The sequence below is a fragment of the Erinaceus europaeus genome, chromosome 17 (genome assembly GCF_950295315.1).
Source record: "Erinaceus europaeus chromosome 17, mEriEur2.1, whole genome shotgun sequence".
Lineage (NCBI taxonomy): Eukaryota > Metazoa > Chordata > Mammalia > Eulipotyphla > Erinaceidae > Erinaceus > Erinaceus europaeus.
In genome coordinates, this window is record NC_080178.1 from 11634044 (window position 1) to 11659750 (window position 25707).

Here is a 25707-nt window from a genome sequence, read left to right on the forward strand (position 1 = left end):
CCTCAAGCTCTCTCATCCCAAAATGGTGCTGCTGCCCCCTTCTGGCGGCTGGATCCCTCCCTCCTCTGAGACCCAGATCCTCCTGCTGGCTCCTCTCAGAATCTTGCTGCTGTTTTGAGAAAAAGCTGTGTCACGCTTCTTTCCTGAATGTAGTGAACCGTCAGGCTGCCAACTGGGCCATCTGTGACTTGGGCCGGTGGCCCTGTGAGGCCATCCTCCCGGGCCCAGCCTGCAGCCTGCCTTCAGTTACACTGTTAATTAACTGAGTGCCAGAGTCTCAGCAGCTCCCCCGCCAGCTCTCTCAGGCACTGTGGCTCCAGACCATCTTTGTTTCTTCCTGGGTTCCTTGTCTCGGTCTCAATGGGAGAAGGTCCCTGGGACTTAAATAGTGGGAAGGCTTCTATACTGGGGCTAACCTCAAAATGATTAAAAATCTGCCACTAAAGAAACCCTAGTATTGCCTGTATTCCTCTAATAAGCCTTCAGTTAACTCTTCCTTATTCTGCAGTATGACCCCTTCAGGGTGATGTATAAGAATCACAGAGGTGATGGTAAAGTTGTTTTTGTATTTAGCCAAACAGGAGATGGTTTGCTTAAAAAATATAGTGTACATGTTGGGTGGTAGTGGCATACCCAGTTGAGTACTCGGTGAAGCAGGGCTGCAGGTGTCTATCTTTCTCTCCATCTCTACCTCCTCATCCCCTCTCAAAACAAAACAAAACAAAACAAAACAAAAGCTGGAGCACATTGTTATAGCCATAGTGAATCAGATCTAAAGTCAAAGTCCAGAATAGACTATAAAAGTGCTTTGAGTATTTCATTCAGGGAAAAAATCCACTGGTTGGAGTCGGGCAGTAGCGCAGCGGGTTAAGCGCACATGGCACGAAGCGCAAGGACCGGGGGAAGGATCCCGGTTCGAGCCCCTGGTTCCCCAACTGCAGGGGAGTCGCTTCACAGGCGGTGAAGCAGGTCTGCAGGTGTCTATCCTTCTCTCCCCCTCTCTGTCTTATCACCTATCACTACTAGATTTTGGATCAAAATGAGACTGTATCTGCAGGGAAGGATGATCCCATTATAGCTCTGCTGGAACTAGCATTTGGCCTTTCCCTCTAGGTCTGTGTATTTGAAGTCTTAACTTTATGCACACTTTAATTTTTGTAAATATTTATTTATTATTGGATAGAGACAGAGAAATGAAGAGGAAGGGGGAGATAGTGAGGGTGAGAGATAGAGAGACACCCGGAGCCCTGCTTCACCACTTGTGAAGCTTTTCCCCCTGCAGGTGGGGGCCAGGGACTTGAACCTGGGTCCTTGTGCACTGGAATGTGAGTGCTTAACCAGATGTGCCCCCTCCTGGTCTCCACATTAAAATTTTTTTAATAATTAATTTTGCCTCCAGGGTTATTACTCGTGCTTGGTGCCAGCACTACAAATCCACTGCTCCTGGAGGCCTTTTTTTTTCATCTGATAGGACAGAGAGAAATTGAGAGGGGAGGGGAGATAGAGACAGAGAGAGACACCTGCAGACTTGTTTTACCACTTGTGAAGCGACCCTCCTGAAGGTGGGGAGCCGGGGGCTAGAACCAGGATCCTTGAAGGGGTCCTAATGCTTCATACTATGTGCGCTTAACCTGGTGCACCACCTGCCCCCCCACATTTTAATTTCTTTTTTTATGTTTTTAAAAAATATTTATTTACTTATTCCCTTTTGTTGCCCCTGTTGTTTTATTGTTGTAGTTATTCTTGTCGTTGTTGTTGGATAGGACAGAGAGAAATGGAGAGAGGAGGGGAAGACAGAGAGGGGGAGAGAAAGAGAGACACCTGCAAACCTGCTTCACCACCTGTGAAATGACTCCCCTGCAGGTGGGGAGCCAGGGGCTCCAACCAGGATCCTTATGACAGTCCTTGCGCTTTGCATCACGTAAGCAGGTCTGCAGGTGTCTGCCTTTCTCTCCCCCTCTCTGTCTTCCCCTCCTCTCTCCATTTCTCTCTGTCCTATCCAACAACAATGACATCAATAACCACAACAATGTTAAACAACAAGGGCAACAAAAGGGAAAATAAATAAAAATATAAAAAAAAAAGAAATAAAAAAATTAAAATAAAGGGCTCCAAGGGGCTGGGAGTAGCACACCTGGTTGCATGCACACTTCACCATGTGGAAAGGCACTGGGTTCAGGAGGCCAGGTGGCGACACACCTGGCAGAGTGCACGTTATAATGCGCAAGGACCCAGACTTCAGCCTCTAGTCCCCACCTATAGGGGGAACGATTCATGGAAGGTAAAGCAATGCTTCAGATGTCTGTCTCTCTTCCTCTTCTCTCTCAGTTTCTCTCTCTCTCCCCCAAAAATGAATAATAACAATAATAATAATAATAATGTAAGAAGACCTAGGTTCAAGCTCTCTGTCCTTATCAGCAGGGGGCAGTGTCATGAACAAAGTAGTGCTACAGTTGTCTGTCTCCCGCTTCACCTTCTCCATTTCTTTCTGTCCTATCATTAAAAAAAAGGGTGGGGGCAGCAGTGGCACACTGGTTAAAGGAACACATTGCCCTGTACAAGGACCTGGGTCCATGCTCCCCGTCTTCAGGGGGAAGCATTTCAAGGGGTGACTACAAGTGTTTCTCTCCTTATCTCCCCCTCCTCTTTCAATTTCTTTTTTAATATTAATTTTTTTTAAGATTTTCTTTTTTTTTCTTTTAAGATTTTATTTATTAATTAATGAGAAAGATAGGAGGAGAGAAAGAACCAGACATCACTCTGGTACATGTGCTGCCGGGGATTGAACTCAGGACCTCATGCCTGAGAATCCGATGCTTTATCCACTACACCACCTCCCGGACCACAATATTAATTTTTTTTTATATTTATTCATTGCCTTTTGTAGCTCTTGTTGTTTTATTGTTGTGGTTATTGATGTCATCATTGTTGGATAGGACAGACAGAAATCGAGAGAGGAAGGGAAGACAGAGAAGGGTAGAGAAAGATAGACACCTGCAGACCTGCTTCACCACTTGTGAAGCAACTGTCCTGCAGGTGGGGATCCGGGGGCTCGAAACCGGGATTCTTTTTTTTTTTCTTTCTTTTTATTTTAAGAATTTATTTATTCATGAGAAAGGAGAGAGAGAAAGAGCCAGACATCACTCTGGTACATGTGCTGCCAGGGATTGAACTTCGGACCTCATGGTTGAGAATCCAATGCTTTATCCACTACGCCACCTCCCGGACCACCGAACCGGGATTCTTATGCTGGTTCTTGCGCTTTGCTCCACATGCACTTAACCCACTGCACTACCGCCCGACTCCCTTTTTAATATTTTTTTTATTTACTTTTGCCTCAGGGTTATTGCTGGGGCTCAGTGCCTACACTATGAATCTAATGCTCCTGGAGGCCATTTTCCCCATTTTGTTACCCTTGTTGTAGTTGTTATTATAGCTGTCGTTGTTGTTGGATAGGACAGAGAGAAATACACCTGCAGACCTGCATCACCGCCTGTGAAGATCCTTAGCCGGTGCTTGCACTTTGTGCCAAGTGCTTAACCAGCTGCACTACCGCCTGCCCCCCACCTCAATTTCTTTCTGTCCTATCAAATGAAGAGATAAAGTGGTCTGGGAGGTGGCGTAATGGATAAAGTGTTGTACTCTCAAGCAGGAGGTCCTGAGTACAGTCGCCAGCAGCATATGTACCAGAGTGATATCTAGTTCTTTCTCTCTCCCCCTATCCCTCGCATTAATAAATATTAAAAAAATAACAATAAGAGATTAAAAAAAAAAGGCTGCCAGGTGTGGTGGATTTGTGGTGTGGACACAGAGTCTCAAAGATCAACAAAGCGATTTCTACCTTCCAGTAAAGGCCAGATGAATCTAAGTCATTTGCTTCACTAACTTCTTTGAAACACTGTAAGCAGGTGGTTATCTGGACAAGCTGGAGGGAAACAGGGAGTAATGGTGAATGAATACAGGTTTCTTTTCTATCTCCCTGGCCCTCAAGTGTACATTTTAAATCGGTGAGTTAAAAAAAAATTCAATAAAACTGTTGATAATAGGGGGTCGGGCGGTAGCGCAATGGGTTAAGCGCATGTGGCGCAAAGCGCAAGGACTGGCGTAAGGATCCTGGTTTGAGCCCCGGCTCCCCACCTGCAGGGGAGTCGCTTCACAGGCGGTGAAGCAGGTCTGCAGGTGTCTATCTTTCTCTCCCCCTCTCTGTCTTCCCCTCCTCTCTCCATTTCTCTCTGTCCTATCCAACAACAAACAACATCAACAATGGCAATAATGATAGCCACAGCGAGGCTACAACAACAAGGGCAACAAAAGGGGGAAAAAATGGCCTCCAGGAGCAGTGGATTCATGGTGCAGGCACCGAGCCCAGCAATAACCCTGGAGGGAAAAAAAAAAACCTGTTGATAATAAACTATCTCTTCTCTTCTCTCTCTCTATATATATATATGTATATGTACATATTACCTGTAAATACATATTTTAAAATATTTACTCATCATGAGAGGCCGAGAGACAGTAAAACTCCATTATATGTGATGCTGGGAATTGAACCTGGAGCTTCTCACACAAGCACAGCATAACACTACCAGCTGAGCCACCTCCTTCAGGGAGGAAAAAATAGAAACTTTTTTTTTCTCCCTTCCTTCCTTCATTAGTAGTTCTAATACCAGAATTGTGTGACTGACTCCATGCCTCTGTTCAGGTGTGTGTCTGACCAGAAGATTCTCCTGTACCCCCACACAAGAGTCACCCTTCACTAAAAGGTCCACTTTGAGCCTCGCCATCTCCGCAGTCTCATATTAATTTCTCGGATTTTCACAAATCCTCTGAAACGCAGACTCTGTGTCAGGCTTTGCTACTCAGTGCAATGGACGGAGGCCTGTCATTCCTGTCAGCTCTTTGAGAGAAAGGAGAGTCACACCTGCTTCTATCAAGGTGGCACACAGAAAACATTATTTTGTCCATGCATGCATTCAGAAATGTCCACTGTGAGTGAATGAAACTAGTAACCTGTTTTAATTCATAGAGACTTGGGCTGGGTCTCTGCCATCTTTCCTCCTTCTGTCATCCAGCAACCTCACACCTGATAGTTTCAGGTGCTGTGTTCGGATCCCTACAGTGGGCAGCCACATAACATATGCAGCTGGGTCAGTGCGGGCGCACTGTGGCTATGTTCCACACCTTCTTTAGTCACAGAAGCACACTCAGTGTTTTCACAGGGCATTTGATAATATTCTCCAACATTCCTTTCCTGAGTATCAGGACCTCAACAAGGTTGAGTCTTTGTCTTGAAATGTCCAACACCCTACTTCAGTACTTTGCAGTCACCCATTTGGGGTCCACTGAACAGACCTGGCCAGTTTGTTTGTTTTTTCTTTCTCTATAGCTTATGTGCCTCCTTTAAGAATAACTATTTCTGGGGCTAGGGGGTGGCTGAGTCAGTTGACTGTACTTTTCAAGGTGAGCACGGGTCCAGGCTCAAGCCCCTGTGGTGGGGAAGCTTTACAATCAATGAAGCAAGTACTGCAGGTATCTATTTTTCTCTCTGTCAACCCCTTCCACTTTGGTTTCTCTCTGTTTCTATACAATAAACTATCTTTTTTTTTTTTTGCGCCACCTCCTGGACCACCAGATCCAGTTTTCTTTTCTTTTTTTTTAAAGACTTTTTATTTATTTATTAGTGAAAAGATAGGAGTAAAAAGAAAGAACCAGACATCACTCTGGCACATGTGCTGCTGGAAATCGAACTCAGGACCTCATGCCTGAGAGTCCAAAGCTTTATCACTGCACCACCTCCTGGACCACCAGATGCAGTTTTCTGACAGCTTCAGCTACAGGATTTCAATAAACTATCTTTTAAAAGGTAACTATTTCTACCATTAAAATTTTTTTTTTTTAATTTTTATTTAATGGATAGACACAGCCAGAAATCAAGAGGGAAGGGGGTGATAGGGAGACAGAGAAACACCTGCAGCACTGCTTCACCACTAGCAAAGCTTTCCTCCTACAGATGGAGACCGGGGCTCAAACCTGTGTCCTTGCACATTGTAATACATGCGCTCAACCAATTGTGCCACAACCTGGCCCCCTATTTCTACCATTTTATGTAATATTTATTTATTGCAAAGAGACACAGAAATTGAGAGGGCTGGTCCCCAAAAGCAGGGCTGCAGGTGTCTCGCTACCTTCCCTCCCCTCCCCTCTCAATTTCTCTCTGTGTTTATCCAATAATAAATAAATAAAATAATTGTAAAAAGAAAGAAATTGAGAGGGAATGGGAGAGAAAGATTTTCAAGTATTAAAGAATTAAATGGGGGGTAGATAGCATAATGGTTATACAAACAGACTCTCAAGCCTGAGGCTCCATTAAGTCCCAGGTTCAATCCCCTGCACCACCATAAGCCAGAGCTGAGCAGTGCTCTGGTAAAAAAATAATAATAATAATAATAAATAAAATTAAATTAAATAATAAAAAAAGAATTAAATGAGTGGTCCGGGAAGTGGTGCAATGGATAAGGCTTTGGACTCTCTAGCATGAGGTCCGAGAGTTCAATCCTCAGCAGCACATGTACTAGAGTGATGTCTGGTTCTTTATCTCTCTCCTATCATTCTTTTTTTTTTTTTTTTGCCCCCAGAGTTATTGCTGGGGCTCAGTGCCTGCACTACGAATCCACTGCTCCTGGAAGCTGTTTACCCCCCCCCTTTATTTTTTTGTTGCCCTGTTACCCTTGTTGTTGTCGTTATTGTTACTGTTATTGTTGCCATTGTTGTTGGATAGGACAGAGAGAAATCAAGAGAGGAGGGGAAGACAGAGAGGGAAAGATAGACATGTGCAGAGTGCTTCGCCACCTGTGAAGCGACCCCTCATGCAGGTGGGGAATTGGGGGCTCGAACATGGATACTTATGCCAGTCCTTGTGCTTTGTGCCATGTGCGCTTAAACTGCTGCACTACTACCCAACCCCTCTTCTATAATTTCCTCATGAGTAAATAAAATCTTTAAAAAAATTAAATGAGATGTCTAATAGTAACAACTCTATAGATACTAGCACTTTTTTTTAATATTTATTTATTCCCATTTGTTGCCCTTGTTGTTTTATTGTTGTTGTTGATGTCATCATTGTTGGATAGGACAGAGAGAAATGGAGAGAGGAGGGAAAGACAGAGAGGGGAGAGAAAGACAGACACCTGCAGACCTGCTTCACCGCCTGGGAAGCGACTCCCCTGCAGGTGGGGAGCCGGGGGCTCGAACCGGGACCCTTATGCTGGTCCTTATGCTTGGCGCCACGTGCGCTTAACCCGCTGTGCTACCGCCAGACTCCCCGATACTAGCACTTTTAAAATAAAATAAAATAAAATAAAATAAAATAAAATAAAGGGTGGGGGAGACAGCATAATGGTTTTGCAAAAGCCTTTCAAGCCTGAGGCTCTGAGGATCCAGGTATATTCCCCAGACCCACTATAAGCCAGAACACAGCAGTGTTCTGGTCCTTTTCTCTCTCAGTATCTTTCCCTCTGTATTTACTCTTTCTCATTAAAATAAACTAAATAAAAATATTCAGAAAAAATGGGAGTGGTGGTCCAGGAGGTAGCGCAGTGGATAAAGCACTGGACTCTTAAGCACAAGGTCCGGAGTTTAGTCCCTGGCAGCACATGTGCCAGAATAATGTCTGGTTCTTTCTCTCTTTCTTCCTATCTTTCTCATTAATAAATAAAATCTTTAAAAATAAAACCAAAAAATGGGAGAGAGAAACACCTATAGCTCTGCTTGTGAAGCCTTCCCCCTGCAGGTGTGGACTGGGGGCTTGAGCTCGACTCCTTGCCCACTGTAATGTTTTCACTGTACCAAACACACCACCACCCAGCCGCTCTAACATGTCTTTTCTTTTTAACAATATTAATTAAAATTTTAAAAAAATTTTATTTATTTATTTTCCCTTTTTGTTGCCCTTGTTGTTTTTTATTGTTGTTGTAAGTATTATTGTTGTTGTTACTGATGTTGGTGTTGGATAGGATAGAGAGCAATCGAGAGAGGAGGGGAAGACAAAGAGGAGGAGAAAAAAATAGACACCTGCAGACCTGCTTCACCGCCTGTGAAGCGACTCCCTTGCAGGTGGGGAGCCGGGGGCTGGAACAGGGCTTCTTATGCTGGTCCTTGCGCTTTGCGCCACCTGCGCTTAACCAGCTGCACTACCACCCGACTCCCTCTTTTTCTTTTTTTTAACCAGAGCACTGATCAGCTCTGGTTTACGATGGTACAGGAGATTGAACCTGGGGCTTCAAAGCCTCAGGTATGACAGTCTGTTTGCATAACCACTATGCTTTCTTTTCTTTTTTTTAAATATTTATTTATTCATTTTCCCTTTGTTTTTGCCCTTGTTGTTTTATTATTGTAGTTATTACTGTTGTTGTTGTTGATGTCTTCATTGTTGGATAGGACAGAGAGAAATGGAGAGAGGAGGGGAAGACACAAAGAGAGGCGGAGAGAAAGACACCTGCAGACCTGCTTCACCGCTTGTGAAGCGACTCCCCTGCAGGTGGGGAGCCGGGGGCTTGAACCAGGATCCTCTCGCCGGTCCTTGTGCTTTGTGTCACCTGCACTTAACCGCTACGCTACCGCCCAACTCCCACCACTATGCTTTCTACCCCTGCCCCAATTTTTATTTTGTTTGGTTCTGTATTTGAGAGGATAGAGAGAAATTGAGGGGGAGAAAGAGACACCTGCAGACTTGCTTCACTTCTAGTCAAGTTTCCCCTCTGCAGGTGGGACCAAGGGCTTGAATCTGGGTCCTTCACATTGGAACACAGACACTCAACCAGGCGTGCCACCACTCTATCGTGTGTTTTCTTTAATATAATTAAAATATATTTTATTTATTATTGTACAGACACAGAGATAAATTGAGAGGGGAGAAGGAGATAGGGAGAGAGACAGAGAGACACCTGCAGCCCTGCTTCATCGCTAACGAAGGTTTCCCCTACAGGTAGGGACCAGGGGATTGAACCCAGGTCCTTAAGCAGTGTAATGTGTGTGCTTAACCAGGTGCGCCACCACCTAGTCCCCCACCATGTATTTTCCTTTTTTTAAAATTTTTTAAAAAACATATTTATTGGGAGTCGGGCTGTAGTGCAGCGGGTTAAGCACAGGTGGCGCAAAGCACAAGGACCGGCATAAGGATCCCGATTCGAACCCCGGCTCCCCACCTGCAGGGGAGTCGCTTCACAAGCGGTGAAGCAGGTCTGCAGGTGTCTATCTTTCTCTCCTCCTCTCTGTCTTCCCCTCCTCTCTCCATTTCTCTCTGTCCTATCCCACAACGACAACAACATTAATAACTACAACAATAAAACAACAAGGGCAACAAAAGGGAATAAATAAATAAAATAAATATTTTTAAAAAATTAAAAAAACATTTATTTTATTATATTTATTTCCATCTTGTTGCCCTAGTTTTTTTATTGTTGTTATAGTTACTATTGTTGTTATTGATTTCGTCGTCGTTGTATAGAACAAAGAGAAATGGAGAGAGGAGGGGAAGACAGAGGGAGAGACACCTGCAAACCTGCTTCATAGCCTGTGAAGGGATGCCCCTGCAGGTGGGGAGCCCGGGGCTCGAACCGGGATCCTTACGCCGTTGACCCACTGTGCCACCGCCTGACCCCCCCCCCAATTTTTTTAATTATCTTTTTTATTTATTTATTGGATAGAGACAGAAATCAAGAGGGAAGTGGAGTAGAGAGCAAGAGAGACAGAGAGACACCTGCAGCCCTGCTCACCCAGTGAGCCACCACTCGGCACCCCATGCATTTTTCTTTCTTCTTTTTTTTTTTTTCCTCCAGTGTTATTGCTGGGCTCGGTGCCTGCACCATGAATCCACCGCTCCTGGAGGCCATTTTTCCCCCTTTTTGTTGCTCTAGTTGTTGCAGCCTCATCGTGGTCATTATTGCCATTGTTGACGTTGCTTTGTTGTTGGATAGGACAGAGAGAAATGGAGAGAGGAGGGGAAGACAGAGAAGGGGAGAGAAAGATAGACACCTGCAGACCTGCTTCACCGCCCGTGAAGCGACTCCCCTGCAGGTGGGGAGCCGGGGGCTCGAACCGGGATCCTTACGCCGGTCCTTGCGCTTTGCGCCACGTGCGCTTAACCCACTGCGCCACCGTCCGACTCCCATTCTTTCTTCTTTTTAAGAGTTTATTTATTCATGAGAAATGATAGGAGAGAAAGAACCAGAAATCACTCTGGTACATGTGCTGCAGGGGACTGAACTTGGGACCTCATGTTCTAGAGTCCAAATCCTTATCCACTGCGCCACCTCCCGAACCACTTATTTTCTATTATTTTATTTATTTATTTATTTATTTATTTTTGCCTCCAGGGTTATCACTGGGGCTCAGTGCCAACACCATGAATCCACTGCTTCTTGAGGCTATTTTTCCTATTTTGTTGCCCTTGTTGTGGTTGTTGTTATTGTTGTCATAACTGTTGTTGTTGGACAGGACAGACAGAAATCAAGAGAGGAGGGAAAGACTGAGAGGAGGGGAGAAAGACACCTGCAGAGCTGCTCCTCTGTGACCTCCTTGCAGGTGGGGAGCTGGGGGCTCAAACCGAGATCCTTACACTGGTCCTTGTGCTTTGCACCATGTGTGCTTAACCCACTGCGCTACCATCCAGTCCCATATTTTCTATTTTTAAGTCAGTGTCACTTTCAGAAAATCAATTTCAAATGATATTGAATTTTATTTTATTTGTCCATTTGTTAATTTATTTATTTACTTTTTAAAAAATTATTATTGGTGGTCCGGGAGGTGGCACAGTGGATAAAAAAGCATCAGACTCTCAAGCATGAGATCCTGAGTTCAATCCCTGGTAGAACATGTACCAGAGTGATGTCTGGCTCTTTCTCTCTCTTCCTATGTTTCTCATTAATAAATAAATAAATAAAATTGTGGTCCGGGAGGTGGTGCAGTGGATAAAGCACTGGGTTCTCAAGCATGAGGTTACAAGTTCAGTCCCCGGCAGCACACATACCAGAGTGATGTCTGGTCTTTCTTTGTCTTCTCCTATCTTTCTCAATCAATAAATAAAATCTTTAAAAAATTATTATTGATTTTCCCTTTTGTTGCCCTTGTTTTATTGTTGTTGTAGTTATTATTGTTGTTGTTATGTCGTCATTGTTGGATAGAACAGAGAGAAATGGAGAGAGGAGGGGAAGACAGAGGGGGAGAGAAAGACAGACACCTGCAGACCTGCTTCACCACCTGTGAAGCGACTCCCCTGCAGGTGGGAAGCTGGGGCTCGAAACGGTATCCTTATGCTGGTCCTTGTGCTTTGCACTACTGTGCGCTTAACCTGCTGCACTACTGCATGACTGCCTATTTTCTTATATTTTACCAGAGCACTGCTCAGCTCTAGCTTATGGCGATACATGGAACTGAACCTGGGATTTTGGAGCCTATGGCATGAAAATATTTTTACAAAACTATTATGCTACCTCACCTGCCCTTATTATTTCTAATTATACAGTCAAATGAGAATTCAAAAACCTTTGCTGGACCTTGGGAGATAGCGAGATAGCATACTGGTTATGCAAAGAGACAGTCTGAGGTTCTGAAGTCCCAAGTTCAATCCCCCACACCACCATAAGCCAAAGCTGACCAGTGCTTTGGTAAAAAAATAGATGTAGGTGGTTTGTGAGGTGGCGCAGAGGATAACACACTGGGTTCTCAAGCATGAGGTCCCGAGTTCAATCCCAGGCAGCACATGTACCAGAGTGATGTCTGGCTCTTTCTCTCTCTTCTTCTTTCTCATTAATAAATAAATAAAATCTTTAAAATAAATAAATAAATGTGGGAGTTGGGCAGTAGCGTAGCAGGTTAAGCACACGTGGCACAAAGAGGAAGGACTAGCTTAAGCATCCGGTTCGAGTCCCGGCTCCCCACCCACAGGGGAGTCACTTCACAGGCAGTGAAGAAGGTCTGCAGGTGTCTTTCTCTCCCCTTCTGTCTACCCCTCCTCTCTTCATTTCTCTGTCCTATCTAACGATGACATCAATAACAATAATAAAAAATTAATAGTAATAAAAAAAAACAAGGGCAACAAAAGGGAAAATAAATAAATAAATAAATAAAAGTAAAAAAAAATGTAAACAAGTGTGGTCCAGGAGAAGGTGCAGCGGTAAAACACTGGACTCTCAAACATGAGGTCCCAAGTTCAATCCCCAGCAGTACATATACCAGAGTGATGTCTGGTTCTTTCTCTTTCTCTCTTCTTATCTCCTTCATGAATAAATAAAAGAAAACAGGACATGACAACAAACTGGTGGCAGAGGTGCGCATCCTCCCAAGTTGTGCCGGAAGCCCCTCCCTTTTTCAGAACTGCTGGCAGCCTGCCTAAGAAGGAAGCATCCTCATTCCATATTTCTCAGAGGCTTCCAGCTTGTTGAAGTCATCCTGGCACTTGGCCAGTCCTCCGGCACAGTAGCCTTTGTAATGACAGGTTACATATATCTGTCAAGTGTTTCATAATTTTTTATAATCAAGCTTTCAAAACTTTTGGATGGATTCCATCTTAGTCCACAGTGAAGTGGCAGATTTGTTCATTTAGGCTTATTGAGGTCTTCAGCATACCTCAACTAGTAGAGATGACCTAGCTGAAACAGTTTGGGAACACTGCTAGCGTCTACCCAGGGAAGAATAACACACGCAGTCTTCAGCATACCTCAACTAGTAGAGATGGCCTAGCTGAAACAGTTTGGGAACACTGCTAGCGCCTACCCAGGGAAGAATAACACACGCAGTCTTCAGCATACCTCAACTAGTAGAGATGACCTAGCTGAAACAGTTTGGGAACACTGCTAGCGTCTACCCAGGGAAGAATAACACACGCAGTCTTCAGCATACCTCAACTAGTAGAGATGACCTAGCTGAAACAGTTTGGGAACACTGCTAGCGTCTACCCAGGGAAGAATAACACACGCAGTCTTCAGCATACCTCAACTAGTAGAGATGGCCTAGCTGAAACAGTTTGGGAACACTGCTAGCGCCTACCCAGGGAAGAATAACACACGCAGTCTTCAGCATACCTCAACTAGTAGAGATGGCCTAGCTGAAACAGTTTGGGAACACTGCTAGCGTCTACCCAGGGAAGAATAACACACGCAGTCTTCAGCATACCTCAACTAGTAGAGATGGCCTAGCTGAAACAGTTTGGGAACACTGCTAGCGCCTACCCAGGGAAGAATAACACACGCAGTCTTCAGCATACCTCAACTAGTAGAGATGGCCTAGCTGAAACAGTTTGGGAACACTGCTAGCGTCTACCCAGGGAAGAATAACACACGCAGTCTTCAGCATACCTCAACTAGTAGAGATGGCCTAGCTGAAACAGTTTGGGAACACTGCTAGCGCCTACCCAGGGAAGAATAACACACGCAGTCTTCAGCATACCTCAACTAGTAGAGATGGCCTAGCTGAAACAGTTTGGGAACACTGCTAGCGCCTACCCAGGGAAGAATAACACACGCAGTCTTCAGCATACCTCAACTAGTAGAGATGGCCTAGCTGAAACAGTTTGGGAACACTGCTAGCGCCTACCCAGGGAAGAATAACACACGCAGTCTTCAGCATACCTCAACTAGTAGAGATGGCCTAGCTGAAACAGTTTGGGAACACTGCTAGCGTCTACCCAGGGAAGAATAACACACGCAGTCTTCAGCATACCTCAACTAGTAGAGATGACCTAGCTGAAACAGTTTGGGAACACTGCTAGCGCCTACCCAGGGAAGAATAACACACGCAGTCTTCAGCATACCTCAACTAGTAGAGATGACCTAGCTGAAACAGTTTGGGAACACTGCTAGCGCCTACCCAGGGAAGAATAACACACGCAGTCTTCAGCATACCTCAACTAGTAGAGATGACCTAGCTGAAACAGTTTGGGAACACTGCTAGCGCCTACCCAGGGAAGAATAACACACGCAGTCTTCAGCATACCTCAACTAGTAGAGATGACCTAGCTGAAACAGTTTGGGAACACTGCTAGCGTCTACCCAGGGAAGAATAACACACGCAGTCTTCAGCATACCTCAACTAGTAGAGATGGCCTAGCTGAAACAGTTTGGGAACACTGCTAGCGCCTACCCAGGGAAGAATAACACACGCAGTCTTCAGCATACCTCAACTAGTAGAGATGGCCTAGCTGAAACAGTTTGGGAACACTGCTAGCGCCTACCCAGGGAAGAATAACACACGCAGTCTTCAGCATACCTCAACTAGTAGAGATGGCCTAGCTGAAACAGTTTGGGAACACTGCTAGCGTCTACCCAGGGAAGAATAACACACGCAGTCTTCAGCATACCTCAACTAGTAGAGATGACCTAGCTGAAACAGTTTGGGAACACTGCTAGCGCCTACCCAGGGAAGAATAACACACGCAGTCTTCAGCATACCTCAACTAGTAGAGATGACCTAGCTGAAACAGTTTGGGAACACTGCTAGCGTCTACCCAGGGAAGAATAACACACGCAGTCTTCAGCATACCTCAACTAGTAGAGATGGCCTAGCTGAAACAGTTTGGGAACACTGCTAGCGTCTACCCAGGGAAGAATAACACACGCAGTCTTCAGCATACCTCAACTAGTAGAGATGGCCTAGCTGAAACAGTTTGGGAACACTGCTAGCGTCTACCCAGGGAAGAATAACACACGCAGTCTTCAGCCTTTTGTTTTTCTCTCAACAAAAGATTCTTGAGAATCTTTTCTCTCAGTCTCTTATTTCTCAATGAGTGCCTAACTCTCCAGGTCTTTCTCAATCCCTAGCGATTTCAAGTTACCCAAGCTCTAATGAAACCTTTCATCTGATACTCACCCGATCACGTCCGGTCTTAGCCAGAGAAACATTGGCAACAGGGAAGGAGCAGAGTAAAGAGGAGGAATCACAGTCGGTCCTAAATGAGAACGGGAATGAGACTCTGTGGTTAAGAGTCTGTCTTACCTGTCTAAATACCTCTATGCTCCCCTAAGAGCTTCCTCCTATCTCCACCCCTTCTGTTACATAGAAGAAATATAGCCAGAGTGGGCTGGGGAAATACCATAGTGGTTCAAGCCCCATATACCACCATAAGCCAGAGCTGAGCAGTGCTCTGAAGGGGGAGAAAAAAAAAAGAGGGGCCAGGTGGTGGCGCACCTAGTTGAACACACGTTACAATGCACAAGGACCCGGGTTTGAGTTCCGGTCCTCATCTGCAGGGAGAAAGCTTTGAGAGTGGTGAAGCAGTGCTGCAGGTGTCTGTCTCTCTCCCTCTTTATCAGCCCCTTCCCTCTTGATTTCTGGCTGTCTCTACCCAATAAATAAATAAAGATAAGGGAGTGGACGGTAGTGCAGTGGGTTAAGTGCACATGGTGCGAAACTCGAGGGGAGGCCTAAGGATTCCAGTTTAAGCCCCCAGCTCCCCACCTGCAGGGGAGTCGCTTGAAAAGCAGGGAAGCAGGTCTGCAGGTGTCTATCTTTCTCTGCCCCCTCTGTCTTCCCCTCCTCTCTTCATTTCTCTCTGTCCTATCCAACGACAACATCAATAATAACCACAACAATAAAAAAAAAAAAAAACAAGGGCCAAAAAAGGGAATAAAATAAATTTTTAAAAAATTATAAAGATAAAACAAAACAAACAAATGAAAAAAAAATCTAAGAGCTTGGTGCCGGCACTGAGCCTCAGCAATAACCCTGGTGACAATAAAAAATAAGTAATAAAGTAGTCTGGGAGATGGCGCAGTGATGGAGCTTTGGACTCTCAAGCATGAGGTCCTGAGTTCAATCCCTGGCAGCACATGTGCCAGAGTGATGTCTGGTTCCTTCTCTCTCTTCCTATCTTTCTCACTAATAAATAAATAAAATCTTTAAAAATAAATAAACAAGGGAGTCAGGTGGTAGCGCAGCAGGTTAAGCGCACATGGCGCAAAGCGCAAGGACCGGAGTAAGGATCCCGGTTCAAGTCCCAGGCTCCCCACCTGCAGGGGAGTCGCTTCACAAGTGGTGAAGCAGGTCTGCAGGTGTCTACTTTTCTCTTCTTTCTCTTACCCTCCTCTCTTCATTTCTCTCTGTCCTACTCAACAACGATGACATTAATAATAGCTACAACAATACAACAACAAGGGCAACAAAAGGAAATAAATAAATATTTTAAATAAATAAAAAGATGAGAGGACCAGTTGGTCGTGCACCTGTTTTACAGCACATGCTGCAATTCACGAGGACCTAGGCTCAAGCCCCTGGCCCCCACATGCAGGGGGAAAGTTTTGTGAGTGGTCAAGCAGTGCTGCAGGTGTCTCTCCCACTGTCAATTTGTCTGTCTATACCAACTTAACTAGCTAATTAAGAAAGGGAAAGTTAAGTATTGAAAACACGTATATCTTTCATTAAAAAAAAAATCATTTTTAGGGGTAGAGGTAGATAGCATAATAGTTACGCAAAGAGACTCTCATGCCTGAGGCTCCAAAGTCCTAGATTCAATCCCCTGTACCACCATAAGCCAGAGCTGTGCAGTGTTCTGGTATTTCTCTCTGTGTCTTTCTTTCTCTGCATCTTTCTCAAAAATAAAATAAATAGGAGTATTGGGCGGTGGTGCAGCGGGTTAAGCGCACATGGCGCAAAGTTCAGGGACCTGTGTGAGGATACGGGTTGGAGCCCCCAGCTCCCACCTGCAGGGGAGTCGCTTCACAGGCGGTGAAGCAGTGCTGCAGGTGTCTATCTTTCTCTCCCCCCTCTGTCTTCCCCACCTCTCAATTTCTCTCTGTCCTATCCAACAACGAATGACATCAACAATAATAACCACAACAAGGGCAACAAAAGGTGGGGGAAAGTAGCCTCCAGGATCAGTGGATTCATGGTGCAGGCACTGAGCCCTAGCAATAACCCTGGAGGCAAAAAATAAATAATATAAAATAAATGAAATACTTCAAAATTTTTTATTAAACTTTTTTGATTATCTTTATTTGTTGGACAGAGACAGCCAGATGTTGAGAGGAAGGGGAGATAGAGAAGGAGAGAGACAGACAGACACCTGCAACCCTGCTTCACCACTCATGAAGCTTCCTTCCTGCAGGTGGAGACAGGGGGCTTGAACCTGGGTCCTTACTCATTATAACATGTGTGCTCAACCAGCCGCGCCACCACCCAGCTCCTAAATGAATTTTTTTTTTTTAATCATTTTTTTCTTTTGGTTGTTACCAGAGCACGGTTTAGCTCTGGCTTATTGTGGTGCAGGGAATTGAACCTGGGACTTTGGAGCCTCCGGCATAAGAATCAATTTGCATAACCATTATGTTATCTGCCCTCCGCCCTAAAATATCATTTTGAAAAATGCAGATTCCAGGTAGGGAGACGGAATAATGGTAATGCAGAGATTCTCATGCTCCAAAATCTCAGCTCCAAGCCTTCATTAACACCAGAAAGCCAGAGCTGTTCTGGGGGAACAACAAATTAGGCCAGATCCTTGAGACCTAGCCCGCCCTAGAAGTTTTATTTGTTGCAGTCTGGGGCCTACTCTGAGAAAACTCTTCCATAGGGATCCGCAGATTCTCTCTCTCTCTCTCTCTCTCTATTTATATATATATATATATATTTATTTATTTATATTTATTTTTCCTTTTTTTTTTTGCCCTTGTTTTCTATTGTTGTAGTTATTATTGTTGATGTCGTTGTTGTTGGATAGGACAGAGAGAAGTGGAGAGAGGAGGGGAAGACAGAGAGGGGGAGAGAAAGACAGACACCTGCAGACCTGATTCACCGCCTGTGAAGCGACGCTCCTGCAGCTGGGGAGCTGGGGGTTCGAACCAGGATCCTTATGCTTTGTGCCACATGCGCTTAACCCACAGCACTACCACCAACTCCCCACAGATTGTTTCTTAAGAGGCTCATGAACTCCCTTACATTGGAAGTAAAGTTGCACGTGGGTGTGTGCCGTGCATGGCCATAGCTTTGAAGAGACACAATCCACCCCCAAATTTAAGAAGTTCTGCCTGAGAAACTACCTCTTATGATTAGGGATTCAGAACAAGAGAAAAAGACTTTGCCAGCCAGGAAAATGGCTCGCCTGGTACAGCATCAGATGTGTATGCTTGAGGTTCCTGGTTCTATCCAGAGCACTGCATGTACTAGAGTACTGCTCTGGCTCAGCTTCTTTCACTTCTCTTCTTATTGTGTGTTTCGTGTGAAATCTTATCATTAAGTAATAAATAAAATAATTCTTTAAAAAAGTTTTATTTATTTATTTGATAGAGACAGCCAGAAGTTGAGAGGGAAGGGGGAGGTAGAGAGGGAGAGAGACACCTGCAGCCTTGCTTCACCACTCATGAAGCTTTTCCCCTGCAAGTGGGGACCAGGAGCTTGAACCTGGGTCCTTGTGCACTGTAACACATGTGCCACTGCCTGGCCACCAATAAAATAAATACTTTTTTATTTTTTTGCCTCCAGTGTTATTGCTGGGGCTTGGTGCCTACACGACGAATCCACTGTTCCTGGAGGCCATTTTATCCCTTTTGTTGCCCTTGTTGTCTATCATTATTGTTATTAATAATATTGTTGTCATTGCTGTTAGATAGGACAGAGAGAAATTGAGAGAGGAGGGAAAGACAGAGGGGGAGAGAAAGATAGACACCTGCAGACCTGCCTCACTGCCTATGATGTGACACTTTCCCCCCAAACACACAGGTGGGGAGACAGGGGATCAAACCCGGATCCTTGCGCGGGTCCTAGAGCTTCATACTATGTGTGCTTAACCTGGTGTGCTACCACTGATCCCCTATTTTAAAATTTAAAAGAGGACTGGAGAACTAGCTCATTTAGACAATATGCTGTTTTGCCGTATGTGAAATCAAGATCAATGTTCAAGCCCAGCCCCCATAGCACTGAAAATCTTTCGTCTCTTTCACTCTCTCTCTGCCTCTAACAACAACAAAACAAAACAAAAAGAAAAAAGGGAAGAGGAAAGGAGAGAATCTGGTAGTCTATAAAATGGGTGTCTTGGCCTGGGATGTGGCTCAGGGGATAAAGAGCTGGCATTCTCTAACAGGAGGTCCTGAGTCAGATCCGCACCAGTGCATGTATCGGGGCAATGCCCCGTTCTCTCGTCCTTTCCCTCTCTCATAAATATATAAAATAATATCTATATATTTAAAAAGCAGGAAATTTATGGGCCATTTCCTTTACTCTTTTTATACTCTCTGTTGTATAGCAGACTTCGGGGATGCAAGGATGTCACACACAAAACAAACTGCTACTTTCCCCAAATCTGCATGAGTTCATTCTGAGATGGACCCAAGCAGTTGCGTTTGTTCAGACAGCCACTTTGCCCCGGAGTGCCTAGCAGCACCATAGTTAGAACTAGGCGCAGTACTCAAGTTAAAATGAAAAAAAAAAAAAAAGGGGGGTAAGGGTTGGGGAGACAGCATAATGGTCATGCAAAATACTTTCGTGTCTGGGGCTCCCAGGTCCTAGATTCTCTCATTAAAATATAATAATAACAAAAAGTCTCATCCATCTGGAATAATGAGAACCTTTATAATGATACTCTTAAAAGTGTGAATGTTTACCCTTCTGTTTAGCCAAATTTCAGTAGTCAGAGGTCGTACAGGACCCTAGGAACTACCAGCCCAGACCTCCCCCAGTCTTGGGCTATAAAAGATCATTAGTCATAGAAACACACAGTACTCAGGAGTCCGGCGGTGGCACAGCAGGTTAAGTGCACGTGGCGCAAAGAGCAAGGACAGGTGCAAGGATCCCGGTTCGAGACCCCGGCTCCCCACCCGCAGGGGAGTCACTTCATAAGTGGTGAAACAGGTCTGCAGGTGTCTACTTTTCTCTTCTCCTCTCTGTCTTCCCCTCCTCTCTCCATTTTTCTCTGTCCTATCCAACAACAACGACATCAATAACCACAACAATGTTAAAACAACAAGGGCAACAAAAGGGAAAATAAATAAAGAAAGAAAGAAAGAAATACACAGTACTCAAGCTCCTTCCTCTGTAAATGAGGGTGGTTGAGGGACAGGGGTAGATAGCATAATGGTTATGCAAAGACACTCTCATGCCTGTGGCTCCAAAGTCACAGGTTCAATCCATGCACCACCATAAGCCAGAGCTGGTAAAACGAATGAATGGGTGAATGAATGAATGAGTGAATGAATGAGGGGGTTGGACCCGGATGAGCGGTCTTATTACAATTCTTTCAGTTTTCTCTGCTTTGGTAGAAGCCCCTTCTCACCTGTAGGAGAAATGCACGGGGCTGAGGTGGCTGACTGTCGGCATGTAGGAATAGTAGAAGGAGCCGTAGAGGAAGATAGACACCCAGAGCAGGAGGAGGGTGGTACAGAACAGCATCCCAAACTGAAGCAGCAACTTGCGGGCACGGCCGGCCAAGACGTGGCCTACCTCCTGGGCCCACAGTACGGCAGGTACTGGTGGGTCACCAACCATGGTGGAGGCTCGGGTTCCAGCTTCAGGCCTTGTGCTCTTAGCCGTTCTGCCACCTGGTCGCCACCCCTGGCCATGGGATGGAGCAGCTAGGGGTTCCTGGAAAAAGACAGAGAGGGGGAAGAATGGTTCCTCTCCTGGGGGAGGTGGGGATGAGTATAAGCACCAGCTAGCTGGGCTGGCTCTGAGGAACCGCAGATAGCAAGGCACATAGCAACATCTGTTTCAGATGGCCTTTCTCCAAAAGGTTTCTTGCGCAACTATCCCTTTCCCTTTCCCCGACTGCACTCCCTCCGCCGAGTCCTCCTCAGGGCCACCTGACTATGGGGACAGGCCACCCTGGTGTCCACTCATAGCGAGACATAACATGCAGAAGGTGAGCACCTTCAACTTCATCCAGGGCGCTTTGACAGACACACACGGGAAACTCAGTGCTCTTTGTATATAGGCTGCAAGATGGGAAGGAGCCGGGAGTCGGGTAGTAGCGCAGCGGGTTAAGTGCTTGTGGGGCAAAGCGCAAGGACCGCCCTAAGGGTCCCGGTTCGAGCCCCCGGCTCCCCACCTGCAGGGGAGTCGCTTCGCAGGCAGTGAAGCAGGTCTGCAGGTGTCTGTCTGTCTCTCCCCCTCTCTGTCTTCCCCTCCTCTCTCCATTTCTCTCTGTCCTATCCAACAACGACATCATCAATAACTACAACAATAAAACAACAAGGGCAACAAAAGGGAAGATAAATATTAAAAAAAAAAAAAAAAAAGATGCAAGGAGCCACTTGCCTCCCATGGTCGGGGCTCAGTCAGCTGCCCTGCCCGGGTTACTACAATCGCCCTCCCGTCTCAGCTATCTGCCTGGAGCTGTGCTCACGCCGCGCAAGGGGAGTCCCGCAGCCAAAGGCCGATTCCCGCCAGGATCCTCGGCCCTCAGCCTAACCGCGCCGCCACAGGCAGCAGCAGCCAGCGGGCCGCCACAGCTCCACCGACTCACCAGCCTAGCGAGCTGCCGGGGCAACCGAGTGAAGCGACTTCCGCCTCTCGGGAAGCCACGCCCCCGCAGCGGCCTGTATTTGTAGCTGGGGGGCGGGGCCTCGCCGCGAGTGGGCGGGACCTTCCCGGGGCGTGGCTTGCCGCAGTGGGCGTGGCCTCCGGGTCGCGGTACTCCGCACCGGCCCTCCCTGGAGTCAGTTACCCCCGGGAATACCCGCGTCAAAACAGACTGGCTCGTCCCTCGAGACCCCAAAATATGCTTCTACACCGGTCCCTCGAGGCCGAGGTCACGGACCTCAGCCTACTTTCACAATTGGCCGTTTAACCTCCGAAAAGTGGGAGAGAGGCGACATCGGGCTAGCTCTGAATTTGCTGGCCCCCGCTGGCCGCCCCCTTGGATCTGCACGCTCCCCAGAAGGCAGCGAGTGTCTACCCAGAAATGCTGATGTAGTCGGAGGACATCTACGCAGCCTGTGCACCCCGTCCCCATCCGCCCCCACTCCGGAGGGCCCACTGCTTTCTATTGGTAGCAGTTCTCTCTCTCTCTCTCTTTTAATATTTTATTTTAATGAGAGATGCTGAGTAGAAGACCAAAGCACTGCTCAACTCTGGCTTATAGTGGTGCTGGAGATTGAACCTGGCACCTGGGAGCCTCAGGCATGAAAATCTTTTGCATAACCATGGTACAATCTCCCCAGCCTGCATTTCAGTTCTTAGAATGCTTGACCCACCTCCTCTGACACTAACTAGTCTCCCTCAGAGTCATCAGTCATCTCATCAGTTGATTATTACCTGAACTGGGTGCCTGCTTTTTTTTTTTTTAATCATTATTATTCATGTTTATTAGTTTTGAGAGAGACCAGAGCACCACTCAGCCCTGGCATATGCAGCACAGGGAACCAAATCTGAGGCTTCATGCATGCTAGTCCTGTTCTTTACTGTTAAGCCACATCTGCTATTTTGTATTTAACGTTCTCCCCAAATAAGATTCCTCAGGGGATAAGGGCCATACATCTTTGCATCCTCCACACCCCTCCGCCCCAGCACCAAGCACAGCACTGCAGGTGTGGAAGATAATCTCTCAAGTCACCATGACTCCCCCACTCCCACCACAGCAGTCCACCAATTTCCAGAAACATCCACGGACTTTCCCCACTTTGACCCCCTACCTCCTCTTTGTCCAATCCTTTGATCTGACTTCCAGCAAATACTTTAACTCCATCCACTCCTTCTTCTCTTTGATCTGCCATTTGTTTGGACATCACTGCCCCTAGATTTTCCACTCCAGTCACTTGTGGCTAGGACATGAAGTGGTGATCTAGAAGAGGATACTTTGCAGCTTGTCACATTTTCCTGGATACTGACAGAGCCGAGGGTCCCTGGGAGAGAAACAGAAGATTCAGGTGCTAAATGCTGTGTCAGAGTAGAGGGAGGAGGAGGAGTGGGTGGAAAGACTGCCCAGCTGATGTCAGATTTTCAAATGAGCAGGGTCCCTCCCCAAGCCAGGACTGAATCCACTGCAGGGGTTGTCAGGCCCAGACCACCCCATTTGAGGGGGGGGGGAAATCTGCCTCGGTCATGGTTCGTTCTTGTTCATTCCAGTTACTTACTGAGAAAGCGCTAGCACAGACTCCCGATGCCTGCGATGGGGGAGGGGCAGGTGGTGAGACAGTAACCGTGGGGGTGCGCACAGGGGCTGCAGGCAGCAGCCAGCCTCCCCCACTGGCCAGGCAGTTGGTATGCTCCAGCATCCCCGAGCAGTTCCTTCTAGCATCCTTCATCCTTCAGGTACCAGCTGTCTGGGCAGTGCTTGAGCAGCCGAGACTGGAACCAGCCTTGGACAGACCTCTGACCTGACCGTTTCCAGTAGCTTTCTCTGTATTAATAAACTGCATCTATTGCTGCATTGGACATTTTCTGCTGTAACTGCCTGCAAGGTGGGGTACCCATCTCAGGCAGAACGTGTGGGGTGTACCCTACTGACTCTACTTCCTAAGGCGGCTGCTTCGTGAGTCCTCAGGTGAGTTATAACATTCTGCTTTTCTGCCATTTGGAACTCAAGGAAGCAGGTGGGAGCTCTGTGCCCTCTTTGTCAGGGTGGGGCTCTTTTTTAGTTGAGGTTCTCAGAGCTGGGAACACTCATGGTTTCGGGGGCTGTAAAGCTTTAAATCTGTGGCCCAGGCCATATGGAAATTGGGGGGGGGATGTTATCCAATTTCCCTTTTTATCCCCCCCCCAGCTGAATGTAGGGGTGGGAAGGGCCACTGGAGAGAAATGAAAAGAACAAAATATTATGATAATAACTTCAGCCCTATAAAGGCTGGTAAGAAGCATAGAAGGACGCTTTCAGTGGAGATTGTGCAGGGTCCCTTATGGTGCCCTGACTGTCCCTCTCTTTACTGCAGAATGAAAGGGGAGACCCCTGTGAACAGCACTATGAGTATTGGACAGGCCCGCAAGATGGTGGAACAGCTAAAGATTGAAGCCAGCTTGTGCCGGATAAAGGTGGGTGGGGACCCTGGATCCCATCTGCTGGCCAGGCTTTCCCAAACCTCAGAAGTAATGGTTTCTTTCCTCTGCTTCCTGAGATCAGGGAAAGCATTCTGGGCTCTGGACTGAGAGTTGTCCTGTGGTCTCTGTGGGGGATGAGGGAAAAGAAGGCTGTGAAGGAGCCATAGGAAAAAGAGCCCATTTGCCCTTTCAGGGATTCCATCTAACTCTTTGCCCTCCCTGGCTGTGCCCCAGGTATCCAAGGCAGCAGCAGACTTGATGACTTACTGTGATGCTCACGCCTGTGAGGATCCCCTCATCTCCCCTGTGCCCACTTCGGAGAACCCCTTCCGGGAGAAGAAGTTCTTCTGTGCCCTCCTTTGAGCTGCCATTTTCCTTTCTTGGGTCCTTCCTTAGGTCAACTGCTTTTGTGAGCCCCAGGGGTCCCTGCATCCCATTCCTCCCCGTGTCCAGCCCTGTGAGGTTGGTTATCTGAAGCACAAGGCCTTGCCTCACTTATCTGTCCGCCCCATCTCTTCTTCCACTTTGGGCAGAGTCCCAACAACCCCGGGAGTGACTGGAGGCTCCCTGCTGCTCCACCCACAGAAAGGACTGTCAGGCTGCCTGCTGTCCGTGCCCACTTCCTTCTGTGACCCACTCAGACGATGATGATGATGATGATGAGAGGGATGGGCTGGGTGCTGCTCTCGGTCTCATCTGGAGCTGTTGGCGGGGCAAAGCCATTTGAAGAATAAAATGATCACCCGCAGTCTCAGAGAACAGCTCCTGTGTTAGATTTCTTGTGGGGCCGGGGGCGGGGTGGGGAGACAAGGGGGAGAGGAGGGTGTGTGTGTGTGTGTGTGAGAGTGTGTGTCTGTGTGTGCGTGTGAAGGTGTGCGTGTGTGAGTGCGTGTGTGTGTGTGTGTGTGCGTGTGTCTGTGTGCGTGTGTCTGTGTGCGTGAGTGTGTGTGTCTGTGTGTGTGTGAGGGTGTGTGTGTGTGTGTATGTCTGTGTGTGTGTGCGTGTGTGTGAGGGTGGGTGTGTGAGGGTGTGTGTGTCTGTGTGTGAGGGTGTGTGTGTGCGTGTGTCTGTGTGCGTGTGTGTGTCTGTGTGCGTGAGTGTGCGTGTCTGTGTGTGTGAGGGTGCGTGTGTGTGTGTGTCTGTGTGCGTGAGTGTGTGTGTCTGTGTGAGGGTGTGTGTGTGTGAGGGTGTGTGTGTGAGGGTGTGTGTGTGTGTTTGTGTGTGTGTATGTCTGTGTGTGTGCGTGTGTGTGAGGGTGGGTGTGTGAGGGTGTGTGTGTGAGGGTGTGTGTGTCTGTGTGTGTCTGTGTGCGTGAGTGTGCGTGTCTGTGTGTGCGTGAGGGTGCGTGTGTGTGAGGGGGTGTGTGTGTGCGTGTGTCTGTGTGCGTGTGTGTGTCTGTGTGCGTGTGTGTCTGTGTGTGTGTGTGTGCGTGTGTGTGTGTGTCTGTGTGCGTGAGTGTGCGTGTCTGTGTGAGGGTGGGTGTGTGTGTGCGAGTGCGTGTGTGTGACCCAGCTGGTTGGGGTAGGCTGAGATCGGCGGAAGTGGGCATGGCCGGTGGAAAGGGCGTCTTTGGTGGAATGCTAAGAAAGGCCACGGAGCCCGCGCGCCGCCACACACGCGCACCCTCACACGAGCGCGCACAGACACAGACACAGACACAGACACACGCAGTGAAGCGAGTGAAAACGGAAACAGACCGAATGGGGCGTTTGGGAACGGACTGATTCTCGGAGCGCAGGTGTAGACAGCAGGTACTCG

General features: G+C 47.0%; 2 protein-coding genes across 2 annotated transcripts in view; one reads left to right on the top strand and one right to left on the bottom strand.

Moving 5' to 3' along the window:
- BSCL2 (BSCL2 lipid droplet biogenesis associated, seipin) overlaps nucleotides 1-24355 on the bottom strand; it is a 31646-nt gene extending 7291 nt beyond the window's left edge. The window contains exons 1-4 of the mRNA XM_060175755.1: nucleotides 24217-24355; nucleotides 22608-22817; nucleotides 20252-20559; nucleotides 14863-14941 (exon numbers count right to left, since the gene is read on the bottom strand). Coding sequence (XP_060031738.1) covers nucleotides 14863-14941; nucleotides 20252-20559; nucleotides 22608-22700 — 480 coding nt within the window. The 5' untranslated portion in view covers nucleotides 22701-22817; nucleotides 24217-24355. The remainder of the gene's footprint in view (nucleotides 1-14862; nucleotides 14942-20251; nucleotides 20560-22607; nucleotides 22818-24216) is intronic.
- Nucleotides 23090-24710, top strand: GNG3 (G protein subunit gamma 3). Its single transcript, XM_007526351.3, has 3 exons — nucleotides 23090-23458; nucleotides 23844-23943; nucleotides 24184-24710. The coding sequence occupies exons 2-3, from the start codon at nucleotides 23845-23847 to the stop codon at nucleotides 24310-24312; spliced, it is 228 nt and encodes a 75-aa protein (XP_007526413.1). The 5' UTR covers nucleotides 23090-23458; nucleotide 23844; the 3' UTR covers nucleotides 24313-24710.
- Nucleotides 24711-25707: the final 997 nt, after the last annotated feature.